A 21,220-nucleotide genomic window follows, 5' to 3' on the forward strand; every position below is an offset into this window, starting at 1 on the left:
GAAAGGCATATCATTTTATCTATATAATACTAATGGATTCTTATAATACCAAAATGCAGACTTTTTGCTATATTGTACAACCATAAGAGCGTAAGGTTAATCCACCTTAAGAACTAATTCCACGAAATGAGTTTTATAATACACCAAAAAAAAATAATAAAAAATAAAAAAAGAGAAGAAGAAGCTAAAGATATAGCATCACAAGATGAAACTAAATAAATACAGCGATGAAAGCTTTTACTTCAACCTAATTAAAAAGATAATAGTGGGCGGGAGCCAGAAGATGAAGCTACACCATTGTCTGCACCTAACATTGTTGATGTAAAAACATCATCCCATTGCTCGTGCATTTCAATTCTGACATATTCAACCTCTTTGTAGTTTTGTTGAACATTAAGAGTTTTTTTGCAGTGTTTAGACTACCTCCAACTACATTGCAACTTCTTTCATTGTAGTTCGTTTCTTCCCATTCAAGTTCAAGCACATTTTTGCAAGATTTGCAACTGCTATGACTTATTCTTCTTTAGCGTCCTTCATAACTCTAGCATCAATAATATCAAACAAATTGTTCTCCTCCATTGAATGAATGAAATATGTGGCTAAACTTCTGTTTTCTTGTGTCCTTGTAGAAGAAATTGCTTTTTCTCTAGTTAAGAGCTCAACAAGGAAAATACCAAAACTACAAACATCACTCTTTTCTATAAACTGACTTGATTGGAAATACTCAGGGTCCAAATATCCAAAAGTGCCCTGTACTACTGTGGTTAGTTGAGTTTGATCAACAGCAATGGATCTTAAAGTCCCAAAATTTGCTACTTTGCTCTGTACTTATCATCTAAGAGAATGTTTGTAGTCTTGTCCCAATGGTAAATGGGTGTAGAAGCTACTGAGTGTAAGTAGAAAAGAGCTCCTGCAACTTCTGTAGCAATTCGTAAGCGCATATCTCATGTTGCTAGAAACTCCTCATTTTGGTCATAGAGATATTGGGATAGAGTTCCGTTAGGAATGAATCATAAACTAGCAGAGGAACTTCAGTCTCCAAACGACAACCAAGTAGTTTAACCACATTCCTATGGTTAATTTGTGAAAGAATGACAACTCCATTAACGAATTCTTCGAGTTTTCCTTCATCAATTACCTTGTACTTTTTTATTGCAACAATTTTCCCATCTATCAACATACCTTTTATAAATAATGCCTTGTCCTCCTTGACCAAGAATTCTATTCACATTAAAATTATCAGTGGCCTTTTCCAAATCTTTTGAATTAAACAATTTGGTGGTTTTCTCAACAGTCACTTCACTTGAAGACAATTGTTGTTGTAATAATAAACCACCATTGTGTTTGAAGAACTTCTCCTTGCGCTTAATATTCTTCCTTTTTTACCACTTTGTATGACCACCATCCACCAATAAATAGAAATAATAGCCCAATGCCTGTGCTAATACCTACTTATAATAGTTTTGAATAAAATAGTGACAACTTCTTTGAACGCCAAAAGGCTGGACAAACTATTCTTTGACAAAAGTATGTTAACTTACATTGACAAGCAATAATCAAAGAAAATGGAGGATAAAAGGTAGTAATCAAAGAGAATGATACTCTAAAAGTGAGTCGTAGATGGAGGATAAAACACAATAGAAAAAAAAGACATTAGTTTCTAAAGGTTCCGATATACCTCAAATCAAGACCAATCACTTAAAGTCTTGTGATTTTTTTGTATTTGATTCACCACCAGCAGACGTCACTCTGCTATTGAGCTTAGATGTTGCTAGAATGCTGTATGAGCATAGCATAGTTTTTGTTTCTGGTTCTTAGTTTATGAAGTATTTCCTTTTCACCCAAAAAAAGAAAAAAAAAGAAAAAAAAAAGCATAGTTTGGCACTATTGTATTTAATGAAAAGCAAGACTTGGGTACAATACCTAGGTGCTATTCCTTAGGTTCATTTTTTAAAATTCTGTCATGTGAATTTTTTCTCATGGAATGAAAGTATATTTTTTAATTAAATAGCCACATGACTAAATCTTAAAAGAGGAATCTAAGGAACAGCACGTAAGGTTCTATACCTAAGTTTTGTCTTTTAATGAAAATATAGAGAAAGTGAGTGATGATTGATGGATAAGGCATTAAAATTGTCAGTTCTATATTGATGATAAAGACAACATTTAACAGCATAAATAAATATCCCATAATCGATGAAATACAATGAAGCCACCGGAAATGTTACAACTAACTTAAAGACACCTTAATAAAGGGTCTAACAGTTACAAAGAAGAAGGCTATATAAGCCACCTTCCGAAAACATGAAAAGGTACACAATCTCATCAATCACTTGAATTCCTTTTCAGCAAATTACACAACAATCCTAAAGTCTAACTTAATCATTGAAGGATTATTGGTAGGCACCACCTTGGTGTCATCATTTTAGTGTTTCATTGCTTACTTACAAGTCTAGTTCAGTTTTCCACTCAATTTAGACGAAGAGTTCAATTGACGATCACATGTATCATTAGTTTGACGTCATTTGTGAGAAACACAGTAATTGCTGCATAATGGGTTATGTGGCAACAAAAAGATTGCACATGTGTCCAAGGGCCCACTTGATCATGTGCATTGCACATGACCCTTGTACACATATTGCTTTCTTTTTGCAACCACATAACCCATTATGAAGCAATTGTTGTATACTAGTATGCAACAAAACCTTTTCCTTATTGAGTGGGAGTGGAATTGGGGAGAAAATGGTGGGTCCAACAGTTTTCTTTCCAGGCCAACAAAATTCTATCTCCCTAAATTGGGGAGAAAATATAAGCGATTTTGCTTAAGCCTTATTAATTACTTCTGTACCCTCAACTTTAATGTTATCTCTCTCTCTTTACTTTTTTTTTTTTTTTCGTCTTTTTCTTTCTTTCCTGCTATGTTCCATTCTTCTTTCGTGTTCTCTCTTTTTCTATTGACGTCATTTCCCTGCCTCCCCCTCCTCCCTTTCTTTTTTTTGATTGTTCAACATCAAATTTGTGCTTTTTTTTTTTTTTTTTGTTTTATAAAAACTATATAAATATAATAACAAAGAAAAATAAAATAATATAGAGAAAATTACAACTTACCCACCTATGGTTTGGCCGAAATTTAAGTTGCTTACCTGTGATTTGAAATTTGACACTTTACCTATCTGAGATTAGTTCAATTAAAGTTCCGTAACCCACCTACGGTTTTTCCATTAGAAAACAACTTTTAACATCAAATCTAGAGGCTAGGATGAGGAAAAAGAAAAAAAGAAAAAAGAAAAAAGAGAATTTCACTGTTGATTGTTTACAAGAAAATTTGTGAGTGTCAAAGCCTAATAATTTTGGAAGAATAGATGAATTTGTGAACATAGAATAATTAACCAAACAAAAAAAAAAAATTGTTGCTATGATTTAACTAAAAGAAAAAAACTTAAGTATTGTTATTAAATAAACACACTAAAATTTTGTCCATGTGAATGCTCTAGCTGTCTTGCAACACACTCATCTAATTTTTATTTATTTTTTAATAGTTAGAAATCAGTACCTAAGGAAGTGCCATCAGACCACTTGGTAATTGGCGACATATTTGATTTGAGAATAGAAAATCACGAATGTTCTATCCAACTTCACTTCAGCGAACCTAGCTTCATTAGTGCAAGTAGATGCTTGGGTGTGGGTTTCCGTGAAATTTTCAAATTAGTTACAAATTGAATTTTGGTCTGATTTGGGTGTGGGTTTCTTTCAATATGTTTCTGAAGTTTTTTTTTTTAACCATTAAGCCGTAGGACTGACTTATTCCCTCTCGAGTTTCTTGTCAAAATTTTTTTTTTCAATGCCAAGAGAAGGTATCTTCAAACCCTAGCTTTTTAATCTATTTTATGTTATATTTTGATGTTAAAAGTTGTTTTCTAACGGAAAAGCCATAGGTGGGTTACAGAACTTTAACAGAATTAACCTCATATGGGTAAAATACTAAATTTCAAACCACAGATTGACAACTTAAATTTCGGCCAAACCACAGGAGGGTAAATTTTAATTTGCCTAATAATATAATATGAGTAATGTATTAATTTTTATAAGATGTAATTTTAATTGATAATAAGTAATATTTTCCTTATTTAATGTAATAAGGACATAAGAGTAAATTCATATAAACTACATTTTCCATCTTCTCACTTTTCTCCTCAACTAAACAAAATAGTTTTTTATGTAATTTTAATTGATAATAAGTAATATTTTCCTTATTTAACGTAATAAGGACATAAGAGTAAATTCATATAAAATACCTTTTCTATCTTCTCACTTTTCTCCTCAACCAAACAAGATAGTTTTCTATCTCTTCACTTTTCCAACCCTAACAAAACACCATGAGAGAAAATTTAAATCTATTCATCCTCTCTCCATTTTCTATCCACTCACTTTTCCACCCCTTCTCTATTTTCTATCTTTTCACTTTTTCACCCTAACCAAATAGACTCTAACTCTTGCACTTTCAAATTAAGTTTATTGGGATTATTGTGAGGTTCTAACTTGAGTGTTGGAGGATCTTTGGCTAGCACCATATCAATGCACTCTAAAAGTGTGTTCTTTCTTCTAAGTCTTCTGGATCTCGTTTGGATGATCGGCTCATTGATTTTCTTGATTTCATCACTATTGTTTATATGAAAATAAACAACGAAACTACATTATTAGTCCTTGTAGTTTACCCTATGTGTGCAATTGGTCCCTCAAGTTTCAAATGAGTGCAATTGATCCCTCAAGTTTTCAAGATGAGCAATATAAGTCCTTCGGTTATCTTTTGTTAGTGGTGTTGCTTACGTGACTAACGGAATAATGACTTGGAATTTTTTTAAATGATGTGAAATTTATTTATATTAAAAACTTACAAAATTAAATTTACACATAGGAAAGAAACTAGATCCATTCCAATTCAAATCTTTATCCTAACCCAGTACAAGAAAACTCCATTTGCAATCTGATTTATTCATCAATACAATATTTACAATCACCAACAGCAAGAGTACCTACACTTCAAGGCCTACCTGCACTTCACCCATGGTGGGTTGATGTTTTTCATTGTATGGATTTAAAGATAATTTCAACGTAATAAAACAACTCAATTCGCACAATTCTTAACATCTTGAGCTGCATTAGATAATTACAAAAAAATTTAGAAAAAGATTATTCATCAAACAAAGCTTAAAACAACAAAAATCAAAAAACTTATTTCCCAACAACCAAATACCCAAAACCCAAATTCTTTATTCTTTATTCTTTATTATTTATTCTTTATTTGCCCTTACTTTCCTAGCAACCAAATAGAAAAACAAACATATAAAATATAAATTCCCCAAGAGTTCAAGAATCCCACAGATCTACTACCCAACCCAATCCTTAAATCCAAACACCACAAATCAAAAACACAAACAAAAACACAAATTCATAATCACAATTATACCTTTTTTTCTTATTAAGGGGCTTGAGTATAAACTCTGAGACCTCATTCACAATACTCGCATGATCTAAGAAGCTCCCATATATCTTCAATCTTGTACATTGGAGTCACCTTGTCCTCATCCGATGTGGCACCATCGATCATTCTAGACCTCTAGTACCTTGTCCTTGAGCCGAACGTTGACCCACCATGGGTGAAGTGCAGGAAGGCCTTGAAGAAAAAAAAAAAGTGCAGGTAGGCCTTGAAGTGCAGGTACTGTTGCTGCTGGTGACTATAAATATTGTATTGATGAATAAATCAGATTGCAAATGAAGATTTTTTTTTTTGTAATGGGTTAGGATAAAGATTTGAATTTGAATGGGTCTAGTTTCTTTCTTTCTTGGTGAAAACACCATTTTGGTCCTTATATTTTTATGTCACAGTCAATTTGGTTCCTATATTTTGATAATAGTCAATTTAGTTCTTGTTATTTTGAATTAACAGTGAATTTGGTCCCTACCGTTAATTGATTAGTGGAAAATGTATATGTGGCAAACGGTGTGCATTGTTGGCACACTTAGAGCCTATGTGGCCACTAAAATAATAATAAAACTTTTTTATTAACTTCAACCAATTCCACGTCAGTAATTAATTTATTAATTTTAAAGAAATTATTAAAAAAAATTAATTCAGATTTGAAACACCCTAATCTTAAACCGAACCCAGAAAATCAAACCCAAATCAATTTTCACAAATCTTAGTTCTTCACTTTAGGAATCTAGGCCGACCAACCCAATTGAAAATTTATTATATAAATAATCGAAAATACTTATTGAAATTCACACACATTACAACGATAACGTTCTAAGAAATTCTCAAGAGCTCATTTTTCTCCAAGTCTACAAAGGCTACTCCAAAGTCCAAACAAGAACTTAGCCTCTGCTAAACCTGCCATGGAAAAACCACTCAACCCTACCAAACAACTCAGTCGATTCCTTAACGGAAAGCACCAAGGCCTTGATGGGCCCCTCTTCTTCCACTAGTCCAACAGCTTACACAAAGAGTAGTGATTAAGTTTAGATTTCAACGTTGAGGTTTTGGCTTTGTGTAATTGTGTAGAAGAAGATTAGTGGGTAATCGGCATATGCTAGTTTCTCTCTCTCCATGCTTTTGTATTGATTACTTGATTGAATATTTTTGGATTTGGGGTTTATTTGGTAGTGGATTATAGATGGTTGATTTTGGACTGTGGATAGCTACAAGGAGATGGGAAAGAGAGACCGGTACCATTGTGAGAAAGAGAAATTGTAGATGAAGGTTGAGCCACACGATGGTACGATACGATTCACAATAAAAAAGTAGGGAATCAAAAATCAAAAATCGATTCATGATACGATTGTACGATTCGATATGATACACGATACCAAAAAAAAAATCAAAAATCAAAAATCGACTTACAATACGATTCACAATTTGACAACTATGTGTATAGGTGAGAATTAAAGAACTGAGATTCGTGAAAGTTGATTTGGGTTTGATTTTCTGGGTTTAGTTCAAGATTAGTGTATAAAATCGATTCATGATGCGATTGTAAATTCGATATGATACACGATACAAAAAAAAAAATAAAAAAAAAATAAAAAAAATCAAAAATCGAATTACAATACGATTCACAATTTGACAACTATGTGTATAGGTGAGAATTGAAGAACTGAGATTCGTGAAAGTTGATTTGGGTTTGATTTTCTGGGTTTAGTTCAAGATCAGTGTATTTTAGATCTGAAAAAAAAAAATCTTTTAAATTGATAAATTAATTACTGAATTGTAAGTGGTGGGCTGTGTTAGTAGTGTTGGGTTGCTTCCTGCTGCACTAGGCCCAAGTTTTCTGGATAAGGGAGTTGGGACCGGTCCAACTGCAACTCAATTTGGTCCGACTTGTGTGCAAACTATGCCTGGTTTGCTAGGAATGTGCTTGTGGCAGGCAGAGCTGTTTCAGATAAGTTGTGGCAGACAGACATAATAACAAAAAATAAAATATCTGGCTACTTAGGAGGAAATGACCAAATGATCCCCAAACACAATCACAGTAATAATAATCACTTTTACAAAAAAGAAAGAATAAAAGGGAGCAGATAGTAATATGTATGGGTTAATCAGAAGATGAAGAAATCAGCTTAAATCTGGTCCGTAAGAGCAAAACTAGAGAGGAAAGAACGTTTCTTCTCAACGCAATTAATCTCTCAAGAAAGTCCTGCCATGGAGATTAACTATCTTGAGGGAAACGGATCTGAATGGTTGATACATAAGGGCTCCTTTTGGTTTTGACAGAGAGTAAGATTTGTGAGAGAGAGAGGGAATCAATCTACCGGTGCATGCCTACCGTTCTAACTCTTCCTCTATTTTCTTCTTGGTTGTTTTCTTTCTTTCCCTCACACTCCTTTCTTTTCTATTTCCTGGTCTCTCTTTTCAAATTCCTATTTCTTAGTTATGGTTCCAACTGTTGCTCTGTTTTTTGTTCATGGCAGGTTCTCTTTTTATAATGCCTGCCGTGACCGGATTTTACTGTGTAAGCCCTTAATCTCCTTTGTCTGATTTAGGTGTACTAGCTGACCACAACTGGTCCGTCTGTGTGCCATCCCCCATCACCAGACAAAGAAGGGTATTTTTGTTTGTTTATCTGCCGTGACACCCTTTCCTACTACGGTCTGGGTTCTTTCTCTCTCCCTATCCCTCATGACATGCACCTAGTGATTCCAACTCAGCTTGCTTTTTTTGGGTAGTATGTCATCCCAGCAGGACACTTCCCCCAAAAGAGCCTGAGCCGGAACCTCAAAAATATATTTTTTCCCCTCTCCCCACCACTAAACCATGCCCTCTTACCTCTGACCCATAACCTCAGCATGCCCTATATTGGCTGGGTACAAGCTGGTGGTGCCTAGGCCTTGCACGTGCCTCCCTTCCATGTGTATCCAAAATCTGTCTGCTGGTCATTCGCCTGCCGTGGTCTAGAGGCTTGCCTGCATAGTTTGCCGTCCGTTCCTTTTGACCTTTTATGTGAGTTGCTTTTCGATTTTCTGCTCCCTTGAGGAGCTAGGCTTTATTTAATACTGGGCTTAACATTTCTTTCGGCCCATTTATTGATTACCCTCATTTCCTGCCATATTACTCTATCACTCCTACTGTAATGACTCAATTTTGCTGGGCCTCTTTAGGCTAGCCGTTTACTCTTTCCCCCAGTGGCTTGGTATGATCATTGGTTTTCCTACTTATGGGTTCCTGTGTCTCTTTTGTCTTCCTCTTGGGCATTCTTGGCCCACTTATTTTCTTTGGGCTTCTTTGACCCTTTTACTAACTCCGCATTCCCATGAGCTTTTACTAACTTCATTGGGCTTCCCTGACCCAATTACCTTATTCTCATCATTGAGGTTTATGGGTCTGCCATTAACCCCTTACTTTCTTTGTTTGCATTACTTTGGGTCTGTAGTGGCCCTTTCTCACTTTTCTTACTTTGTCTGCCCATGGGTATGCTATTTCTCTCTTTCCGGACTTCTTTAAGCCCACTTGCCTCTTCAAAGCCCATCTGTTTATTTCATGAGCCTCTGATCCATTATTCCTATCGCTTGGGCTTAATGATTTTTCCATTTGTTTGTTAATTCTTTGTTGCCCTTGTCGCTGGGCTTTCTTCTTTCTACTTGGATTATCAAAAATAACCCTCAACAACGTGGAAATGTTTGAAGTTAATAAAAAAGTTTTATTATTATTTTAGTTGCCACATAGACTCCAAGTGTGCCAACAATTTACACCGTTTATCATGTAGACATTTTCTGTTAGTAAATTAATAGTAGGGATGAAATTGATTGTTAATTCAAAATAATAGAGACTAAATTGACTATTACCAAAATGTAATGACCAAATTAATTATAATCCCAAAATATAAGAACTAAAATGATATTTTCACATTTTTTTTTTTTATGTGTAAATTTAATTTTGTAAGTTTTTTAATAAAAAGAAATTCCACATCATTTAAAAAAAAATGTCAGATCATCATTTGGTAAGAATATGACACTTGTAAACACAAGGAAATAATGGTAGTTAATTGCTACAAATAATCACCATTTCCATTGATATGTGGGTAGTTATGGGCTGGAAATTATACAAGAAAAAAAAGTTATGGGCTGGAAATAACTATCACTTGTGTCTATTAATAGAAAGTGAATTCTACAAGGAAAATGGTCCTTGACCATCACAAAGAGATGACAACAGAAAATTTCAGATCTCTATCAAGAAACTTTTATCTAGGCATGTCAGGTAATCCTTAGGCTTGTAGAAGATTTTAGGTTTGTAAGTTAATTTCCCTTGTACTTGTGTTCTTATGCAATCAAGAAAGTTGTAATCTTTTACATTTCTTGCTTGATAATTTATATGTTGCACGGTCACGCCAAAATTGGCTAAGTACCCGTGTCCGACACGGGTACTGGTAATACACGCCCAGAAAACGTACCCATCGCGTACCAGTGAGAAAAAAAAAATTTTATTCCGAGTACGGCCCAGACACGATCACGACACATCGGGTTCATCCCGGACACGGGAGAGGGAAAAAAAAAAAGGAAGATATTCAACCTCTCTTGCTCTGTTCTCTGAGTTCTCCCTCCTGTGAAGCCATTCCGCCCTTGCCAATGTTCTGCCGGTAAGCTTTAAAATTTGAATCGATTTTGGGGTTTGAGTCGTGATAGATAGAGAAAGTGAGACAGAGAAGATCAATCAAGAGAGAGAGGGCGGGATTGAGAGAGGGAAATCGATAGAGAACCACCGCCTATGGTGCCGGTGGCGAATATCGATGAGGGCAGAGCGCATAGCTTTCTGCCATGGCCTTCACAGAGAGAGAGAGAGAGAGAATGTTCTAGATCAAAAAATATTGGTCCGGTTCTATTTACCTTTAAACCCAAACAACCAAGCCCGAATAGACATGACCCAACAACCCAACACATTCACACTAAAGCCCAGATTGAAATTTAACTCAACTCGAGCCAAGCCCACAACAAAAATATACCAACAGCCTAACCCAAAAAAAATTCTACTATATAAAATTCTCAAACCCAAAATCAGAATTTCCTAATAATAATAATAATAATAATAATAGTAATAGTAATAAACCCCATGAGCACATAAATAATTACAAATTACTCCAAACCTCCTTGACATCATATAAATATTAATTTTAGATACGTTTTCAAGCATTTTTTTTTGTTACATAATTTTTAAACCGAAAATAAACATAAATTATGTCTAAAAATATTTAAATTACACATAAAATAAATATTAAGTAATTAATTAATAGTCATACTCTAGATGTGTTGTACCCTATACCCATACCCGTATCATACTCATACTCGTACTCGAATCTGCGTAACTTAGGATAATTTGTGCACTATAATATTCTTATTTTCACGTTAACTTGTGCATTTCTTCTAGTTTGTGCGCAAACACCTGTAGCAAAATCTGTAAATTTTTTAAGTTTATAAGAATTGAACATAATCTTGGACAAGTTTCGATGAGGACTTTCAAGGAAGAATCTGCTAATTAATGATAATAATTGTAAAAATTGTTCGAACTTCTTCAATGCAAGCACAACATCAATGCTTTAACATTCAGTATGTTATAATTCCCTCATAAATTGATCCTAATGCACCACTAAGGGATAAAACATCCAAGAAGGAGCATTTGATCATGATGACACCAAGTCCCATGCTTTGAGAACGATATATGATGACAACTGCCACGGCATAATGTTGCGAGTGCATACCATCAAGCATATATATACATGATGGTGGCACATGGACATTAAACATTTCAATAGTGGCCCTATTGTTAAAATTGAAGAAGCAAATACTAATAGCACGTGCAAAGCAAAGAAGAAAGTAATAGAAAGAGATAAAGGCAGTCCACGTGTCAAGGAAAGAAGAAAAAGAAATTGGAGACAGCTGTCAAGCAATGAAGAAGCCAAGTGTCAAAATCTGATTTGTTATAATAATAATAATAAGTCTGTTAGTTGGTTATTTTAGGTGGGAAAGGCTAGTCTCTGTTTTTGTGTATATATAAGGAGCTGTCGCTAATTATTTGTAACAACTTTGCACGCCTGAAATTGGTGATTATCAATAACAGTTTTCAGTTTCTTCAACCTTTCTCTCTAGTTTTTTACATGGTATCAGAGCAAGTTTCTTTGTTTTGAGAATTTTCTTTCATTTTCTCAGTTCCCAAACAGAGTTTGTTCTCATTTTTCATTCTCACTCATGGCTTCCAATTCCACAACCAATACTCAATCTCAAATTACACACTCAATGCCTTCTTCAAGTGCAGCAATGGCAGATGAATCTGCGAATAATCCTTTCTTTCTTCTAGCGAATGAGAATACTGGTCTCATTCTTACTTCGCAACCTCTCACTGGTCCAGAGAATTATATGAGTTGGGCAAGATATGTGTTTTTGGCTTTGAGTGCTAGAAACAAGTTTGGCTTTGTGAATGGATCAATTCCTGAGCCTAGTCTATCTTCTCCATTGTATAATTCTTGGAGTAGGTGCAATACTACAATGCTTTCTTGGTTAACGAATTCACTTAGCGTGGATTTGAAGGCAGGTGCCATGTACATCAACAATGCAAAAGGTCTGTTGATTGATCTTAAGGACAGGTTGTCTCAGGGTAACACTTCAAGGCTTTTTGAGCTTCAGAAAGAGATATCTCATCTTTCACAAGGATCACTCTCAGTGAGTTTTTATTTCACAAAATTTAAGACTTTGTGGGATGAATATGCTAATTACCAGCCTTTCACAGTCTGTACTTGTGCTTGTACTTGTGGTTCTAAGTCTGCTCATTTTGATGCTCAGCATAAGGAGCATGTATTTCATTTTTTAATGGAATTGAATGATAGTTATGGAAATATAATTGGTCAGATTTTGTTGCTTGAGCCTTTTCCCTCTCTTAGCAAAGTATATTCCTTGATTTTGCAAGAAGAGAAAAGAAGGAATATTGGTCAAGGTTTTAACATGATTCAATCGGAGATACTGTTGCTATGTATGTGAATAGCAGCAAGGGTTTTCTTAGCCATCAAGGTCATAAGAATGGTGGAAAAGGGGGTAATGGCAAGAAAGATAGGCCTGTCTACACTTACTGTGGTTTTATTGGTCATATAGCAAATAAATACTATAAACTTTATGGCTACCCTCTAGGTTACAAACCAAAAGAAGGAAACAAGGCAATGGAAAATCAAGTTGCTTCAATGGAGCCCTCAGGAAATTTTGGAATGGATGTCTTTCCCTCAAATGTGAATTCTGGTTTTATGCCTACTAGAGTTTTAACAAATGCAGATGTTCAATATTTTGGTGCTTTGCAAAATGCTTGTGTTGAATCAAACATTGCTTCACAGAATCATGTTGGTCATTCTTTTGGAGGTTCTTGTGTGCAAGCTGGTCCACAAGTTACAATGTCGTAGGTTTAATGTAAGCAATTTCTGACTTTTCTGAAGAATTATATGGCTTCTGGATCAGGTAATGGTGCTCAGACTGCTCATCAAGCTTCTTCTGTCATGGCACTAAATCCTTCCATTACACAACCCTCGCCTTCCACATCCACTTCACCCTCTTGTTCATCCAATTTTTTAGGTAATCCATATTGGATTTCACATAATCTTTCTCATTCTATATTTGCTGCTCAAGTTGTTGATAGGCATGCCTATAAGTCTAATACTTGGATCATTGATACTGGAGCAACAGATCATATGGTTCATTCTGTTGCTCAATTGACCACAATTACTTCTGAATGTTCAAAATGTGTGTAAAACACCTGTGAACATTTAGACCTCAATTTACAAATTATCAATTCAAACTTAATATCAAACAATTAATGTGCGGAATATGAACATAAGCTTAACACAGAATTGATAACATAATCTAAACCAAATAAAGTCACATCCACAGCAGAAATTTAATGGCAAAGATTAAGGGAAGAGAGATGCAAAAACAAGGACAGCACAACGATGTGTTATCGAAGAGGAAACCGAAGCCCTTGGCGTAAAACCTCTCCGCCGCACTTCAGGTGGTAAATAATCCACTAAAGAATGAAGTTGGGATACATGAACAGCAGAAGACCCTCCAAGCCTTATCTACCCAGTGTATCTAAGCCCTTCAAGCTTCTTGCTCCAATGAGGTTACGCTAAACCTTTGTCTTCTTTAGCTTACCGGATTCCGATATAACCCATAGCATCAACCAATATCAATTGGTCTCTTCCTAACTGCTTCCCAAGCACCAAATAGCCTTCTCACAGATATGGGTATGGTGAGAAAAGGTTTTGACTAATGTACCTCTCAAGGACGTAACAATGGAGAGGGTGAGAGTTGAGGAATTTGAAGAGTCACTATGTAAAGATTGTGGATGAGTCAATCTTGTTTTTCTCTAGGGTTTCTCTCTCAAAAATCTCTCTAGAAGCTCTCTATATTTCGTGGATATAAGGGGTATATATACTGGAGTGAGAAAGGAATGTGAAGAGTCAGTTTTTCCATAATAGAGTGGACTGGCGACTTGACTGAGTCGCGAGTCCAAGCTGTGAGCTAACTAAATGGCCAGCTTGGACTTTTTGTCCTGTAGTGCTACAGCTGGCATGACAGTTCAGCTTCTCTGCATGCTTCACTTGTGTGCATCATCTGGCAGCTTGATAGTTGTGAGCCACCCGCAAGATCCAGTCGCAAGTCCCTACTTCAGTGCATATTTTTGAGCATTTCTTCACACTCTCTCACACACTACCCTTACATGATTCCCACCTAAATATAGGGTTTCTAAGTGCTAAATTACAAGCACATTGGCACGGAATAAAACCAACAAAATGGTTAATTAAATTCAACCTTACAACTTTCATAGTCCATACTTATGTCTATTTGTCAAATAAGGAACAAGCTTTAGTCACACATGTAGGCACAGTGAAAGTTTTTTCCACATTAACTCTTACTGATGTTTTGTGTGTGCCCTCTTTTACTTTCAATTTGATATCAGTTAGTAAACTCACTAAAAATATTTGTTGTTGCCTCATTTTTCTTGGTGATTGTTGTTTTATTCAGGACTTTGCTCAATGGAGCACGCTTGGTCTGGGTAAAGCACATAATGGCTTATTTCTGCTACAACATTCAGATTGTAGATCTCATGCATCTGCTATTGCTGCTGTTGTTAGTTTTATCTCTTCTTCAGACTTATGGCACAGTAGATTAGAACATCCCTCTCATTCAAAACTTCTCTTGTTGAAGCAATTTGTACATTTTGATGTTACTAATAAAACAGCTTGTTGTGACATTTGTCATTTTTCAAAGCAGAAGAAGTTTCCCTTTGCTTCTAGTACTCATGTATCCAATAAACCTTTTGATTTGATTCATTATGACCTCTGGGGTCCATTTGCTACTAGTACCATTGATGGTTTTAAGTTTTTTTTTGACAATTGTGGATGATTTTACTAGATGTACTTGGGTGTATCTTCTTAAACATAAGTCTAATACCCAACATTATCTTCCACAATCTACTTCTATGGTGAATACTCAGTTTAATTGTAAAATCAAATCCATTAGAAGTGATAATGGTATTGAATTTAATCTTAAGGATTTCTTTCAATCTCATGGCATCTTGCATCAGTTGTCATGTGTTGATACCCTTAACAAAATGCTGTTGTTGAGAGGAAGCATCAACACATTCTTAATGTAGCAAGGGCTTTAAGGTTTCAATCACAGATTCCTTTATGTTTTTAGGGTAACTGTATTTTAACTACTGTCCACTTGATCAATAGACTTCCTTCAAGGTCCTTAGGTAACAAAAGTCCATATGAACTTCTTTACAATTCTTCACCTTCTTATACTCATCTTAAATGCTTTGGTTGTTTATGCTTTAGCTCTACTTTACCTCATAATAAGGACAAATTTGCACCTAGGGCTAGGAAGTGTGTGTTCTTAGGCTATTCCCATGGCATAAAAGGTTACAAAGTTTTGGACCTTACTTCCAATTCTATTCATATTTCTAGAAATATCATTTTCTATGAGCATATATTTCCCTATGCTCTTTCATCTCAACCTTCAGCTTCCTATCTGGATGATATGATTTTTCCTCACTGCACTTCAGACAACACTTCTCACTCCTCTTCACATCCTATTGAGGTTGCATCCTCTTCACCTCTTCCTGCATCTAATTCTCATATGTTAGACACCACTTTCTCACCTACTACAGACACTACTATCATCCCTGTTGTTGATCCTACTGTAGAATCTACTGCAATTCCTAATGTAGACCCCATTGAAGCATCACCCTCTTACATTTCACATCCTGAACCTATTTCCTCTTCCTTGCCTATTGCACCTTTACCCACTCTTAGAAGATCCACTAGACCTCATAAACCTCCATCTTATCTTTCTGAGTATTCTTGCAAGTCTGTTAGCACCAAGCCCAATTCCTTTATCATGGCACCAAGCCCATGTCTTTTCATCAAGCAGTTCAATATCCTGAATGGAGGGCTGCTATGGATAAGGAAATTGAGGCTTTGTTGGTTAATAACACTTGGACTTTGGTTCCTTTACCTCCTGGGAAGTGTCCAATTGGTTGTAATTGGGTTTATAGAGTAAAATACCTTCTTGATGGCACCATTGAAAGGTATAAGGCTCGTTTGGTTGCTAAGGGATTCACTCAAAAACTTGGTTTGGACTATTCTTAAACTTTTTCCCCTGTGGCTAAATCTATGTCTGTTAAGATTGTGCTTTCTTTGGCTATTGTGAAAGTGTGGTTTCTTCACCAAATGGATGTTAATAATGCTTTCTTGCATGGTGATTTGGTGGAGGATGTCTATATGTGCTTGCCACCTGGTTTTCACAAGGCGGAGAACATTGTTTGCAAATTAAACAAGAGTCTTTATGGTCTTAAGTAGGCATCAAGGCAATGATTTGAGAAATTCTCAAACACTATTCTCCAGATGGGATTTGTTCAATCAAAATCTGATTATTAATTGTTCACTCACACTCAAGGGTCTTCTTTTACAGTGCTCTTAGTATATGTTGATGACATACTTCTTACAGGAAATAATCCTGCCTGTGTTGATAGTTTAAAGAAGGTGCTTGATGACAAGTTTGGGTTGAAAGACCTTGGTTCATTAAGGTACTTTTTAGGCCTTGAGGTAGCAAGAATTGATGAGGGCATAAGCTTGAATCAAAGGAAGTATGCTCTTGAAGTTTTGAAGGATACTAGTTTCATTGGTTCTAAACTAGTCAAATTTCCTATGAAACAGAATTTAAGGCTTTCAAAGTATGAAGGGAAGTTACTTACAGATCCTGGGCAGTTTAGAAGGCTAATTGGAAGATTATTGTATCTAACCTTAACAAGACCTAACATTACCTATGTTGTGCATAGGTTAAGCCAGTTTGTTTCAAAACCAACGGAGCCTCATCTGCTTACAGCTCACAGAGTTCTTCAGTATATCAAAGGGTCACTAGGAAAGGGACTTTTCTTCTCAAGCAATTCTGATTTGCACATTAAGTCATTCTATGATGCAAACTGGGCTGGATGCCCTGATACAAGAAGATCTTTGACAGGTTATGCAATCTATTTAGGAGAATCTCTAATATCATGGAGATCAAAGAAACAAGGGGTGGTCTCAAGATCCTCAGCAGAAGTTGAGTATAGAGCAATGGCTAGTGTAGCATGTGAAATTACTTGGGTGCTTTAATTACCCAAGGACTTGAAGATTGATCACCCTAAACCAGCTATGTTGTTCTGTGATAATCAAGCAACATTGTACACAGCTGCTAATCCAGTCTTCCATGAGAGGACTAAACATGTTGAAGTGGATTGCCATCTGGTTCGAGACAAGATTTTGGAAGGAATGATCAAGACTTTTCATGTGGCCACAAATGCTCAAATAGCTGGTATTTTTACTAAAAGCTTTAGGCTTTAGTTCTTTCACAAGACTAACAGGAAAATTGGGCCTAAAGGATATTTTTATGCCAAAACAATTGAAGACTAATGCTCAACTTCAAGTCACTGATCTTACAGCTCAGGACTTGAAGGGGAGTACTGTTAAAATTGAAGAAGCAAATACTAGTAGCACGTGCAAAGCAAAGAAAAGAAAGTAACAGAAAGAGATAAAGGCAATCCACGTGTCAAGGAAAGAAGGAAAAATAAATTGGACACAGCTGTCAAGCAATGAAGAAGCCAAGTGTCAAAATCTGATTTGTTGTAATAATAAGTCTGTTAGTTAGTTATTTTAGGCATGAAAGGCTAGTCTTTGTTTTTGTGTATATATAAAGAGTAGTCGCTAATTATTTGTAACAACTTTGCACACCTGAAATTGGTGATTATCAATAATAGTTTTCAGTTTCTTCAACCTTTCTCTCTGGTTTTTTACACCTATCATTCGTTCATCTAATGCAGCATTAGCAGGTGTCACCGTTGCGTTGCATTTTGAAAATCTCTCAAGATATCATTTCGCATATCAGCAACATCATTTCCATCAGTTTACAAATCCTCTTCCACTCGTCGTTTCTTTGTTCCCAACTTGGTCATAATCAGAACGTGCTTTGTCAGAAGCATTTTCTCAATTCTTTTCCATATATACTAGTAACATCATCAGCCAACTCTAGGCTGTTACTCTAATATATGTACATGTTCCATAACAACAGCTGTTAGTTACGTTTTTGGAGCTATATTTATACTTCGCGTTTCGTTCATTCAAGGCTCAATTGCTCTCTTTGGTTGAGGCCTCAACATCTTGTTTCAATCTTGAGAGTTCTTCTTTCACGGCCATATAAGGCAGGGGCGGCTCTACAGCCAGCCCAGGGGTTCAAATGAACCCCCTGGCCTGGCCAAAAAAAAAAAAAAAAAAATTATATATGAAGTTTTATTTTTTTTTTTTTTGACTCCTAAAATAAAATTTTGAACATTTTGACTCTAAATTTTGTTTAAACCCTATTGAAATAAACTTGAAATATGATTATTTTAGTGCTATTTTCGTAATATTTTTACAATAAAGGTAATGTGACAAGTTGTAATTGGCTTTTTATCTGAATCCATAATTGATGTCACTTTTTTACAAACCTTTAACAACTTGACACGTAGATTTTATTGCATAAATGTTGTGTCAATAGCATTATTATTAAAATTGCTCATTTGTTGTGTCAATAGATTTTAAAATTGCTCTTTTCGGACTCTAGCTTACTTTACCTTTGATGGTAAAATAAAACTGTTTTTTCTTGCACTTTTCTTCTTCATCAGCAAAAAATTATACCATACCAACTATTCTGTATTTAAATATATGATTCTTTTCTCATTCTCTCTTTTCATTTCTATATTTTCTTTCTGTCTAATCAAGTAGTTTGATAAGTGTTTTACAGTTTTTTGAGTCCAAACAGTCTTTTAGTACTTGCTCCAATTCCAAGAGAATGATCACTTGTGTGGTTAAAAATTCATACACTTCAAACACAAAATCTTATATCAGTTACTATTTTTTCTTCTTCTTAGTTTCACGTTTACTCCCATACCTACTCTTGTATGTGTTACTATTCTTCTTTATCATATATTTTTATTTAATTGGTATTGCATACAATTATAATGAATTATTATTAATTTGACAAATTTTATGATTATTTATTTAATTATATTTATTTATGCATTTAATTGTTGTTGTCTTACGTACCAATCTTTAAACTATTAATTTCTTTTTTAGACTATTGTATAGAATAGTTGCATTGTATACTATTTAGAATATTATGTTAGATTATTGCATGTTATATGAAAACTTTATATTAAAAAAAAATTAATCATTTTATTTTTTACTCATCCACAACAAAATCCTAGCTTAAGACATTAATGACCCTCCTAGAAAAAAATCTTGGAGCCGCCACTGATATAAGGGATTCGTTAAAGACCTTAAAATTCTTGGAAATTTTGTTGAACATTCGCATAAATTCTTTTGAGTTTTCTTGATCTTCATAATACCATTTGTTAGTGAAAGAACGTGTAAAAGAGAGAGAATTTCACTGAGTATAAAACTATGATTACAAAGAGATAAATAAAATGGAGCTCTCTAAAATATATAAATATATATAGGTGGGTTCAAGTTACACCTAGTGTAACTTTAAAGAGTTACATATTTTCTAAACCATTAGACTTAAGTAGATCCAACGGTAAAAAAAAGACACTCATTAATGCTAATATTCTGATTAGTATCTCATTAATTATAGTGTCAGTGTATGTTTGACTGTTTAGTTTGGTTTTGTTTTCTAGATTGAGTTAATTACAATTAATCCCGATTATTTCTTTCTCAAGTTACACCTACCATTGGATTTAAGTAAATCCAACGGTAAAAAAAGACACTTATTAATACTAATATTCTGATTTGTATCTCATTAATTATCTTTTATTTATTGCATTCCATGCCTATCTCTTAACCTAAAAAAACACAAAAAAGTATGTCTCTCTCTAATTTTTTTTTCCCATGTACTGTTTCTCAAAAAAAAAAAAAAAAAAAAATTCCTCCACTGCATGCCTCTCTGTCTCTCTGTCTCTTACTCCTCCACCGCCAAGTCGCCGAAGAAAAAAAAAAAGAAAAAGACCAAACAATCCAGTTAAGTTATTGAAATAAAGAGGGATGGTTAGAGATTATGCTTGACCGCCGATTGGTAAGAGACGATGGATGTGGTCTTGGGCAAGGAGTGATGCATAATCGTTCTATGAATGTAGTCTTCCACATCCTGATGGAATCCAACATTTCCTCGGTTTCCAATCCTTTTCCCTTGAGCCCCTCTCTTCTTTCTCATCGTGTTGGTGCTCATTTGAACTATCCATTACATGCATTTGTTGCGAAGAAGGCACAGGACTTATCAATGCAGCCACTCCCAAGATCCTTCTCTCCTTTAGCTGCTCCCTTACTATGTGACTTGCATATTGTGGGCCTTAAGGTTCCTCGGCCTTCAAAATATTCTCAGACCCCGGTTGAAGATCCTAGGTTTGTTCTGATCTTACAAGGGTATCATTGGGATTCTTCATACTGTCGGAAGGGCAGATCACAGTGCATCAGTGTTGCTGATGAGCCAGTGAATCTGTTCTACATGTTCAAGGGGCTTGCAGTACTGAATGCGAGAGAAACTTCTTTGAATCTTTTGCATGAAGACACAGAGATGCTCGGATACACTGAGCAGCTTGCAGATATTGCTCAAGAAGGACATGTGCTCATCTCTCCCAAGACTCCCATGGAAATACAGGCTTACAAGTTGGAATTACGGCCGCACCAATGAATAGGTTGACTTTGCTGATGCTAATTGTTCTGGCTTAGTGAAGACTGATTCTTCATAGCACACTGCCAATCTCTAGGGATGAATCATCCAAAGCTACGGATGGGCAGAGAATTTTTAGAAGTTGCGGGACATTGTGAATAACAGGGTTGTTAACCTTGCTGAGGAAGTTCACTAAAGCATATCGGCAAGATATATTTTTGGTGTACAATTAACTGGATTGTAGCAAAATACTAGACAGAAAATTCTTATTTTTGACTTGCTTGTAACTTGTAAGTACTACGTTTGGCACGTAGCGTTTATATTTAGCTCTGTAAACTTCAAATATGTTTGAAAATTTTCTTAGTGGTTAGTTTTTGAAAAATTTTTAAAAATGAGTTTGAAATTATTTTTTTAGTTTAATAGCTTGAATAATAATGTATGAAAAGTATATTATTATTTTTTATTGCCTTATTAATGCTTAATACAAGTTTTTATT

At 35.1% G+C, this 21,220-nt stretch overlaps 1 protein-coding gene and 1 pseudogene across 1 annotated transcript; one reads left to right on the forward strand and one right to left on the reverse strand.

Annotated features, from left to right (window-relative positions):
• Positions 1-251: 251 nt before the first annotated feature.
• LOC115967023 lies at positions 252-9,948 on the reverse strand (annotated as a pseudogene).
• Positions 9,949-20,091: 10,143 nt separating this feature from the next.
• LOC115967024 (alpha-mannosidase 2-like) lies at positions 20,092-20,745 on the forward strand (the record flags this gene model as incomplete). The annotated part of the gene is made up of 1 exon (XM_031086130.1): positions 20,092-20,745. A coding segment is annotated over one exon (654 nt), but the record flags the coding sequence as incomplete, so codon positions are not given.
• Positions 20,746-21,220: the final 475 nt, after the last annotated feature.

The sequence above is a fragment of the Quercus lobata genome, chromosome 11, assembly GCF_001633185.2.
Source record: "Quercus lobata isolate SW786 chromosome 11, ValleyOak3.0 Primary Assembly, whole genome shotgun sequence".
NCBI classification, from domain to species: domain Eukaryota; kingdom Viridiplantae; phylum Streptophyta; class Magnoliopsida; order Fagales; family Fagaceae; genus Quercus; species Quercus lobata.